The 12,195-nt window shown below is 43.9% G+C and overlaps 1 protein-coding gene across 3 annotated transcripts in view; it reads right to left on the bottom strand.

Moving 5' to 3' along the window:
• nbeal2 (neurobeachin-like 2) overlaps positions 1 to 12,195 on the bottom strand; it is a 110,114-nt gene that overhangs the window by 31,198 nt on the left and 66,721 nt on the right. For all 3 annotated transcript variants that reach the window (XM_080768902.1, XM_080768903.1, XM_080768904.1), the window contains 6 exons: positions 9,931 to 10,124; positions 8,801 to 8,957; positions 8,063 to 8,206; positions 4,555 to 4,899; positions 1,153 to 1,302; positions 603 to 760 (listed from right to left, as the gene is read on the bottom strand). In XM_080768902.1, coding sequence (XP_080625028.1) covers positions 603 to 760; positions 1,153 to 1,302; positions 4,555 to 4,899; positions 8,063 to 8,206; positions 8,801 to 8,957; positions 9,931 to 10,124 — 1,148 coding nt within the window. The remainder of the gene's footprint in view (positions 1 to 602; positions 761 to 1,152; positions 1,303 to 4,554; positions 4,900 to 8,062; positions 8,207 to 8,800; positions 8,958 to 9,930; positions 10,125 to 12,195) is intronic.

Here is a 12,195-nt window from a genome sequence, read left to right as displayed (position 1 = left end):
CTGTCGTGGACACACAGATTCCACTCGATAGAGACGATATAATATATCATCTTTGTATTCATATTATGAATACAGTTCTATACAATTTCACAGAGTATTCTGTGGTTTTTCTAGAGCAGTGGTTCAACTGTGACCCAAAACAGATTAGATGTTTGACCGGGGACCCAGACTAGTGCAAATAGCTGATCTACAAGCTCACAACGTGTAGCTTCGCGCCACTTTGTGAGCTTGTAGATCGGCTATTTTTCACTACTTCTTAATTTTTTATTTTTTATTTATGGAATGTCTTAGATGTGTTTGTTTGTTTAAAATGTAAAAAAATATTAATATATATTTTAAAATAATATGTTTTGGGTGAGGGTAAAATCTTTTGAAATACTTTTTTGAATTTTATTTTTGTAGAAAAAGAAAATGGGATTTTTACTCAAGTGTTGACCCACAAACGGGTCCTGAGTCCTGACCCATTGTTTGGAAACAGTGATTTAGAGAGCAAACTTCCTCTCTCTTATCTCAGACGGAGAGAAAAAAACACAGGTATACATTCTCTGCAGAGAAGGAAGCTAAACTCTGGCTGACGCAGAGCGGAGCAGACGAGTTCGTACCTCTTGGCCCAAGCCCCTCGCTCGCTGGTCAGAAGCCTGCGGAAGGATTTCCAGTGGCGCCACACCACCCCCTGGTGGTTGGAGGTTTGTTTCTGCCAGACATGGTACCTGGTGTTCTCACTGCGCACTCGCTTCAGGTAGGGGTCCACTACCGCCTCCTGTTCTCACACACGCACAGTCACAGTCACACAGTCACACAGTCACACAGTCACACAGTCACACACACACACACACACACACACACACACACACACACACACAGTAAACACTACTGTGACCTGGCCTGGTGGAGAAGACCTGTGCCCCAAGGGGCACTTTTTCTAGTCGTTAGTTATACTTTTACTGTTATCGCTATGGCTGACAGTGTGAAAGGCCCTGTAGGCTGCTCAACCGTGCCACTTTAGGTCACCCCGCAGTACTGTTCATAACCCAAACACATACATAGGGACACAGATACACAGGGACACACATACATAGGGACACAGATACACAGGGACACACGTGGCCGGTCATTGGAGCGCTGTGCTCCACGACTCAAATCTGCACGAACCTGGAACTTGTTCTTGCTGTCCGACGTGTCCTTGTCTCGCCTCAGCACGGTGCTCATCAGGTCGTCGAAGCAGGAGTTCCAGAAGTTGGACATGAGGTCGTGGTGCCTCCCGAACGTGTCCAGTTCATACTGCTCCATGGTAGGCTGGACCTGAACGTGCACACGCGCACACACACACACACACACACACACACACACACACACACACAAACACACACAGTTGGACATGAGGTCGTGGTGCCTCCCGAACGTGTCCAGTCCATGGTGGGCTGAACCTGAACCTGAACCACACGACACCGGTGGTGGAAAAAAGTACTCGTATGTTTCACTTAGGTAAAAGTACTAATACTGCAGCTTATACTCTTATACACTGTTAAGCAAAAGTCCCGGAATTCAAAATGTACTTGAGTACAGAGATATTGGCATTAAAATGTACTAAAGTAGCAAAAGTAAAAAAACGGTTTATTTATGCAGAATGTCCCATTTCATGTTTACAAATGTATGAAACATTTTGAAACAACATTTGAACAAGCTAACAATGCGTCGCAGTGAGCTTGTCTTCTTTGCAAGCTTTGGTGAGAGAAAAGCAAGACAGGTTCTTCACCAACATACAGCAGTGAAATGGCATGCTTGATGACCCCTTGTGGTACGTTCTTCAACTGCTAAAGAAGCAGAACCACGTCATGTATTCTCATTTATCTGAGATGATGGAAAAACGAGATCACATTGAGAGTGACCGAAGGGGACATGATTCATAAATTACAATCCGAGGGAGGGAACAAGATATAAGACATACCAAGCCATCAATCCGGATCTATCTGTCCACCATCCACTCTATATACCAGCACCAGCAGTATACACCTTACATTGAGGACTATTTGAGGATAACCTTCACACGATTTCGGTTGTCCGCTCATAGACTGCGTGTGGAAATGGGAAGATTGAGTCGCATACCACCTGAACAACAGCATATATATACACAAAACTAACAGCACATACCATCACACAAGACACCATAGTGAAATATGGACATGAGTGTACTGATTTGAGCAGAGATACTTTGCGTATGCTACATGCCTGCCTGTCACCTTTGGAGCAATAGAAAGCTCCTGTTGTAAAAGGATTTTGTGTTGTGTATTGTATATTTGAATGTATTTTTTGTATAAGTACGTTTTAATTCATGGGTTTTCGGACGGTTGTTTGGACCCAATGTTTTATACATTTGAGTCAATAAAGTAACTGACTATGCTTGGGTTCCCCATCGATGATGTCACTGGTAGGTTGAAAATTACATGAAAGTTTTGATGAATTGAACAATGTGGACCCTGTTGTAAACAAGTGTAAGGCTTAATTGGGTCGTCCACTCACAGTTAACAGTCTTTGTATTGAGTTTGTGCTTGAAATGTACTGTAATTCTGCAAACTGTTAATAAAGATTTCAATCAATCAATCAAAGATAGGTTGAAAAGTGGTGAAGTTATACAACCGTGTCGCTCGCCTCAAATCAGTTAAGTTTCAGCGAGCGACGCACACGGCCATTAGCCAGCAGTGCGCTAAAGGAGGGAGCAGAACAGCAACCATTAAAGCAGAGACAAACACAGAGAGAAAGACACACTACTCAAACAACTGAACACACGCACACACACACAGTCACACTACTCAAACAACTAGACAACCGACCAGGACAGACAGCTAAACATTATGTCTAACCTGAATCAGCACGCACGCACGCACGCACGCACGCAAAGTAAATACAGGGCCATAGGATGAAACTGCAGCATCTGCCAAACATATGCCAGGCCCAGGCTAACAAATTGTGGGATCTGTATACAGAGGCAATGTAAACAGAGCAGATTTATGAGCATGCACTGTCAACCAGAGCCTCCGCTGATAAATCCACCGGCGGATCAGAGGGCCTGCATGACTGTGTTTACAACCACTTCAACCCAATCTCTTTTACTCCGAGTCCAAGTATAAACTCATCCTTATAAACCCATAACTCATAACTTTGAGTTTATCCTCATAAACTCAACACACAGAATGTCAGATAAAATATAGATTGAGATATTTTTGTCTTGACTAAACTTTTTTTCTTTATTATTATTTTTACGTAGAAAATATGTTAGATGTGTTAGTCCTCCACCAGGAGGGAGGTGGAGCTGAACGCCAACGAGACACAGAACAGATCACACATGAATGTGTGGGCAGACGGCGCGTAGTAGAACTACTGGCCCTACTGTTTCAAAATAAACAGCTCTGAAACAGAAGAGAAATGTCTGGTTAAAAATCCCCTTTACACTATCCTATCCTTTTAGAAGCTGCGGTGCTGGGTTCATAATGACATCACTATCCTATCCTTGTTGCTACTCCAAAGTCGAGTAGCAACAACCTTCCCGTGGCTTGACTCTGACGAACTCGGTGACGTGTGTGCGTGATCTGCAGTGGTTCTATACCAGGGCTTTTCAACAGGTGGTCCGTGGAAGTATTGCGTGCGGTCCCCGACCATTCATTTAGTAATGTAGGATTTGTTGATTTAAAAAAAAAAAATCTTTCCACTAGTTGAGAAACAGTGAACTGAATGACCTGGTGTCCCATCTATGATGACTGACCATGTATTTACGGACATGTTGGAGGTCAAGAAATTCATCAGAAAAAGGGAGTTAGAATCTCAAGAGGGGGAAGTGCAGCGGATTGTCTGGTTGAGGAAATGATTAGTAGTCATCAATGGACCATTGGTTGAGAAACAGTGGGATGTATACACATGGGATGCATAGCAAGTGTTACAAAAGCACTAATCTTAGCCCATGTCCCCACCCAACACAACAGTGGTCCCAGGTTGATTCTTAGTCAGGGTGGTGGTCCCTCATTCACAACCAGTTGAAAACCCCTTGTCTATTTGACCTTACTGTAGATAAGGGGGGTATAGTTGAATGCTTTGGCCATGTCTCGCGACCCCGGCCCCGACCCCCTCCCCACCCCCAATACAAATTGGCAGCTACAATAACCTTAATAATAGCGAAAACACATCATAAATAAATACTGAAATCAGATATAATCATTAAGGAAAGTTTAATTATGCATGCTCTTAATTTACATTTTTCCCTAAAATAATTTTGGCGACCCCCCGAGGGGTCGCGATTTTTAAATGTCCTTTTCTGCTAAGCCACACGCTATATATGCTTAGATGCTTTCTATTTATATATTAGGATAAATTTGCGCGACTGTGAAGACAAAACGGAAGTGAGGAGGAGGCTCCACTTCCGCTTAAAATCTTACTCGTGATAGAACTTCCGTTGCTCCAGAATGATGGAAGCATTTTGGAAATTGCGAGAGGTAACAGTCTGGCAATGCGAGACGACCCGGCATCTAGCAGGGAGTGGTGGGATGGACTGGAGCCACTGACCTGGTTCTGATAGAAGCCCTGCCACTCGGCCGTGTGGCAGTAGGTCTGCAGGTCCTGGGCGAAAGTGGCACTGCCGTTGGTCACGGGCAGGTTGGGCAGCAGCTTGTGCAGGGTGATGGGGTCGGCGTGCTGATCCAGGAGGGTGCGGACGATCGGCACCAGCTGGCCGAAGGTCTCAGAGTTCCTGCAGTTCATCAACATTGTGGCGGCGTCTTCCGTCGCCATTACGCCCGCGGGCCACAGGGGGGCGCCCAGGCGCCCCAGCAGGAAGCACACCTCCTCCCAGCTCAGGCACAGCACGGTCTGGAGGAGGCTGTGGAGCTTCACGCACGCCATCACACACACCTGCAGGACGGCGGTGGAAAGGAACGCATTTACTTAAAGATACAACGTCGTAGCTTGTATATCTGCTATGTTCGAAACATTGTGAAAATGTGGCGCAAATCTTTCAATATTCTTTCAGAGCAAAAGTATTTTTGCAGGGGGTCCCTGGAACACCATATTTTCAGGTGGGGTTCAACGGCCATTTATAATTTTTGAAATATTTTGAAAACCGCTGATATAGCTGGTCTCGGTCCTAAATGGGTTAAGTACAATGTTGAGGTATTTTTGAGGGGCGCTAGCCGCTTCCATGTCCAGCTTTCGGAGTCTGTCTAAACACAAACATTGAAGCCAAAAGTGAGGACAGAAAAAGTGAAGACGCAAATTGTGAGTGGCCGGAATGACATTTGTGATAATTTGATTGGTTGAGCGTGGAATGTGATTTACGATGATGTATGATGATGAGAGAGCCCCTCACTTCACACAGGTGTGATTTTTACTTTACCCGAGTACTTCCAGTACTTTTACTTCTACTCCACTACATCTCAGAGGCAAATATTGTACTTTTACTCCATAAAAATCTACAAGCTCAAGATCTACAAGCTCACAAAGTGACACATTGTGAGCTTGTAGATCTGCTATTTTCAAAACATTGTTTTACTACTTTTACTTTTGGTACTTTGAGTACATTTTGATGCCAATACATTGGAGTGCTCAAAACGAGAAGGAGACACAGTCGTTGTTTAACAGTCGTTAAACAATGCCCCCGCTGGCATTCCTTAATGGTTTATTTACCCAGGGTGGTAGCTGAGCATGAGAGCTCTGTTTCCAGCCACTCCCTGCACACACAGACCATAGATATTTAAAAAATAGATGCAGTTCGTTGGAGCCATGTGTGTCGACAGGAGTGCGGTGGAATTTACACAGGGGGAGGAAGTACGGCGGAAGAGTGGAACGGTGGAAGGCATGCTACGTCACGCTGCCACTCAAGTGACTACTGGCCAATCACAGTGCATCTTTTCCACTTATCAGACCCGAACATGCGCTCTGTGACGCACACTCATGCTTCCGCGCTGTTCTCAAGGAATCTCGGGAATTAATTATTACACATACGCTCCAGAGCCGAAAGGGACGTCTACCTTTATATGTCCTTAAACCTGGGAGCTGAGGACGCATCTGTGTCACCTTATCTTTTAACCACTTTAACCATTATTTTAAACTTTAGTTGTTGTAAAAGCTCGTAGCGCGGCACACTTGTAGATCTGGTATTTTGAAAATGTGTCTCAAATCTTTGAATATTATATTCTTTCACAGCGAACGTTTTTAACTCATATCTTAGCGTCCCTGGCACAACATATTTTGAGATGGGGATCGGCAGCCAAATGCATATAATTCTGGGGGTCCTCGACATGAAATAGTTTGAGAACCACTGATATAGAATCAGAGGAATTTCAGAAAACAGACACATTGTCTTTTTTTTGTTTTACAAATTCTTTATTTTATTTATAATGGACTTCGGTGGCAACGAGGGCCAAAACTGGTATCCACCTGTGGCACTGGATGAGTTAAACCTGGGAGCTAAAACCACAGTTTTATACCGTTTCCCCACTGAGCAGCTCAACCGGAGCAGTTGAGGCATTCGGTGCTTTGCTCAAGGGCACTTGGGCAGTGTTGAGAGAGAGAGAGAGAGAGAGGGGTGGCCATTCACTTCGTCACCGAGAGTTTTCCTGCCGGTCCGGAGAATCGAACCGGGAACCTTTCGGTGACAAGCACGCCCCCTCAAACCCTTAGGCCACTGCTGCCTCCTCCTCCTCCTGTACCTCCCGTTTACTGTAACTACTATACACTGCACTTTGGAGTGTAACACTTCTCCAGGGAGATAAATAAGATGATCATCAGATTGGTTTGACTCAAGAAAGATTAGTCATAATCCTCGCCAAGAGATACACAAGCAGACTAACACAATACAGTAATGGTGATTTATGTTGTGTGTGTGAATATTAGTGTTTCCAGTGTAATTTATACATAGTTGCGTACCAAAAACAGCTGATCTACAAGCTCACATCAGCTATTTCTGGTGCCCGACAAAGCAAGTATAAATCACTTTTACCCTCCCCTTGTATAAAGAGCTGTAAGATTTTCCCTTCCCTGAGTGACATCCACAGTTTTTCAATTTAATAATTTATGTCTTTATTGAAGGGACGTCACACACACACACACACACACACACACACACACACACACACACACACACACACACACACACACACACACACACACACACACACACACACACACACACACACACACACACACACACACACACACACACACACACACACAAATCCCAGCCAAGAAGCCATGATGGAAATTCATATGAAGTTGTTATTTATGACCACATGGTTCCACAATGCTAGAGTGGTGGTAGCAGCAGGAGTCATAAATACTCTGTGAGGAGTTGCCCTTTCATACAGAGAAACACTCCCTGTTAGGAATGCCTGCGGTGTCTGTGTACGCACATCCCTACAAGGCCTGGTATGTCTAAACAGGCTTTTATCAAAAAAGGACGACAGGGAGGAAAGACTGGTCCATGAGCTATTTCTAATTAATTTGAATAATATTGGCCCGCGGCAGTCTGTTTTCGTTCGGACGGCACATGTGGTTTGGGTTTGTGAGAGGCACGTGGGACACAAGATAGTTGAAGATAGGGTGGCTGAGGTCTGTGTTGGTGTTTCAGTGCTAGAGGTGAGGCGGAGGAGGAGGTAAGTAGTCGTGGTGGAATTGAGGAAGGTCTGAAGTGCCTTTGGGTGCATGGACTGATTTATGAATACGTTTAGAAATATCTTGAGGTGATGTTTGTTAACCATTTTTAAGCCCAAGCACCGACCAAGCCCAAGCCCAATAATTGTGTAGACTTCGGGTAGACTACGGGTCCATTTTGGTTCCATTTTACACTCAAAGGTTAAAGATCTATAAGGATCTTTGCCATGCCATACAAATAAAGGCTTGTTTTCACTTGACTGGAACAGAGTGCCTTGGACCCCCTTTTTTTTTTACAAAGGACCAAGGCAGCGCTTCTTTCCTCTATTCAACATCTATAAGGGTCCATTTGGTTCCATCATTTAGCTGGGGACCACCTGGAACCCTCTCAAGGACCACTGGTTGAGAACCACTGCGATAGACAGACCTGGGAGTGCTGCTGTTGGATGTATCCGGTGATGATGCGCAGGCCGATCTGAGCCATCTCCCTCAGCTCCGTGTTCCCTGGACTGCCAGGGACGCTGTGCCACGCCTGCAGCCTGTCCAGCAGGTTTACCACCCCCTCGAATATCTGACACACACACACACACACACACACACACACACACACACACACACACACCAACCGTCAACCAAACAAACACCTGACCCCACCTCGTGACCTCCAAACAACCCCCAGGCAAACCAGAGATATTTGCATTTCAAAATGCAGCTCTACCTGCATCAAATGGAGTTGTAAAAATACTACAATTATACAATACATACAATATAAATGAAGTTATTATTACGGATAGCATATTATGACATGAAGGAAGCTACCATTTATAACATCAAAGGACAGGAGTCCACACCCAGACCGGTTCACAGTTTTAACGTACTGGTCCAAACCAATGATTAGTCTATTGGCCTTGATGTAATGGGTCTGATGTACATTGTACAGTATGGTATTTAAAATGTACCTGCTTGGTAACTGTATGGTATTTAAAATGTACCTGCTTGGTAACTGTGTGGTATTTAAAATGTACCTGCTTGGTAACTGAATGCAAAGAATGCTACAGTAAGTGCTTTACAATACATCACCACAAACTCATGCTGATATATATAATATATATATAATATATATATATATATGTGCGTGTATGTGTGTGTGTGTGTGCTACAGTACCTTCTCGCTCCACAGAGCGTGGTTGTCGGTTCCCTCGGCAAACAGGAAGTCCTGCAGCAACCTGAGGAGTCTGACCAGACTGGGACAGAACGGCAGCGACACGCCCTGACAGTCCCTGAGGTCTGAGAGAGACGACTCCAGCATCATCTCCAAAAGACTGACCACGCAGACAGACACACACACACACACACACACACACACACACACACACACACACACACACACACACACACACACACACACACACACACACACACACACACACACACACACACACACACACACACACACACACACACACACACACACACACACACAGTGAGTGCTCAAAGTACTCAAACGTTTTACTTCAGTAAAAGTATCAATACTGCAATGTAGAAATACTCCGTTACGTACACGTAAACGTACGGAATTAAAAATGAATGTACTCAAGAAAAAAGTACAAAAATGTACGTAAAAGTACTGGTGTTGAATTGTGCAGAATGTCCCATGTCGCAAATTTTCAAATATTTTGAAAATGGCAGATCTACAAGCTCACAATTTTCAAATGCCCAAAATGTATACTGTAGGGCTGAAGTGGGTAACGCATGTTTTGTAATAATAATCTAAATCTACAATGTAAAAGTAACCATTGTAGTGGAGTACAATATTTGCCTCTGACATGTAGTGGAGTAAAAGTACCGGTACTGGAAATTAGAAATACTCAAGTAAAGTCCAAATACCTCAAACTTGTACTTAAGTACAGTACAAACACACGCACCATGCACGCACAGATAGGAGAACGGTTACTACAGTACCAAGGTATCACTAAATCTATAACAACCAACACTACAAACTGTGGTATTGGTTATAGGGAGGTGAATGCCATGGGTGTTTTTAAAACAAGGCTTGAAGCCAAAATCATTTCACTTGTCTACAACTGTAAGTAAGTAAGTATGTGTCCTGTAATTTGCTTAATGGCCAATGTCTAGACTCTATATAGAGTGTAGTTGAAGGCATGGATGCATTTGTGTTTATTTTGTTTGAGCTTTAACTCAGCACTCTATGGTTGCTTCAATGTGTGAACGCTCTCCTCCTCCTAACAGCACCCCCTGTTGACCGTGGGGACGTGACCGTCAGCGCCGACTGACCTGCGCTTGATGTCGTCTGGCGGTCGGACCAGCTGGCAGGACGAGCCCAGCTTGGTGAGGACAGAGAAGACCTGTCCCCTGTCCCTCCACACGGCGTCCTCCTGTCCCTGTCCCTCCGTGGGGACGCTGCCGCTCCACAGCACCGAGAACACGATGTTGGTCAGCAGGTTGCACAGCTCCTCCTCCGGCGTCTGCTGCAAGCGACACATCCCCCAACCCAAAAACAACCCAAACATCATCATCATCATCCCAATCTACTGATTCTAAAAAAGTTTTCTGATAAACCTATGTTTCTATGTTAGTGTTTTTTTAGTGCAAACTTTATGTGATTGGCCGCCGACCACAATCTTAAAACAGCATTTCTTTATCGAGAATGTGTCATTTAGATAGTACAGTATCCTGTACTATCTAAATGATATCCAAAATAAAGTCTTGTATACAATATTGTGTATACATACTGTAAGATATTGCAATTTCAACATATATTTATAGAAAGAAAGCTTTGTAACACCAGTATTCTGTGTAATGGCAGGCCTAAATATCAGGTGGAAAATACTGTGTTTGCGACACATATTCTGCAGTTTGAGTTAATAGTTTTTTTTAACATAAACATCATGATCACACTAGGATGATTATTGACTCAATATCATGCAGCCCTGCGACTCTTCTTGTGTCTAGTGTGTTTTGGCATGATCCTTTTGCTACTACCGGTATGTCAACAAAAATGACATATTTCCACATTCTGCAGAAATAGCACAGCTACAAGCTCACAACGCATTGCAACGCAACAAGTTGTGAGCTTGGAGATATTTTCGGCTAAGATATTTGTAGAAAAGCGGAGCAGCATTGGCTGACCAGCTGACAGGCTGTCACAGGCATCTAAACATACTGTATGTATTCACTCCTAAAATGTTAATATATAATAAAACTGTATAGCCTATGTATATACTGTACATACAAAAAGAAGTAAAGGAAAACATCAACGATGTGTCTTTGTATCACCTGAAATTGGTAAAATCGCGCAATTAAAAACAATACATGTTTACAATATTACAAGTTTATGTTTAATCAAACAGTGCTTTACTGGCCTTGACATCAGACGCCTACATTTTTATTTAGGCATAAATTGACTGCACGCCTTTATTTCCAAGTGGCAATGACAATATAGCGTATTCGCATTTGTAGGCTATAGGCCTATAGGCGTAAGGGGCTTAATCATTCATCCATTTAAATAAGTGCTTTAACAGTCAAAAAGGCAGATCTGGTGGTCTTATGCAAGATCACTTTTGGGAGTCGGGGCGTCGGGTGTGGCTGTTTAAACAGCGGATCCAGCACATACCAGCCTTCGTCCATATGTTTACGATTCATTCATCAATCACTCCATAAGCGTTGATTATGACTGCCTTGCCAGGCTATCTCTCATTAATAACGTGGGTGCAGGCATCACTCACAGCACTCACAGCAGTGAGCCGTTTCACTGGGATCGCCTTCACCTACCTACATGACTGCTTTAACGAGCACTGCGCACGAATGGGTACAATTAATATAGTAGCCTACAAACGTATTCCCTTCATGGCGATGCAACTGTGATGTGTCATGTAGCCTTGAGGTGCGTGCGTGTGTGGACATGACAGCCAGGCAAGTGAGGCGAGAGGGAAACAGACAACGTGTAGGGTAGGCCTACAGCTATTATTTAATTAATGCAGGTGTTTGTTCTTTATTTATTTAAGATACAACACACCATTGAGTTGGGCTTGCAAGTTGCAAGTTGGCAAGCGGGGGAAACTTTTGGCTTTTTTCATCATGTAACTATATGGTTTCCATAAGTTGTTTGGTCGTATTGCAAAAACGAGGCTCGATTGATTTCAGCCATCACATTTATCAATGCTAGGAATGAAATTAAGCAAGGATCAGCTGTTTGCGATCACTTCATAATTGCAGTGCCGACGTGAGCGCACTCCAAAACCGACGCTCGAATTTGAGGCAGATTTGACACTCCATTGATAAATGAGGGCCTAAGGCACTGACGCCAGTAAACAAATGCTTCTTCCTGACCAGTTAAGTTTGGGGTGCGCACTCTTATCCGACACACCAATGGTCCGACATGTGGAAATCACCCATCGCTCCCGACATGCGTTGGTCCGACATGCATTGCGTCATGCATGTGATGTTTTCTTTTCTTTTCATTATAACTAACCACCCCTGAAAGAGGAGGTACCCCAGCCAGAACCCAGGGTTAAAGGGCACTTCAACCCTTACGTTTAG

The sequence above is a fragment of the Protomyctophum bolini genome (genome assembly GCF_963924005.1).
Source record: "Protomyctophum bolini genome assembly, chromosome: 7".
Taxonomy (NCBI): Eukaryota; Metazoa; Chordata; class Actinopteri; order Myctophiformes; family Myctophidae; genus Protomyctophum; species Protomyctophum bolini.
Note: the sequence above shows the minus strand (reverse complement) of the source record. Positions and strands in the feature narration are given on the sequence as shown.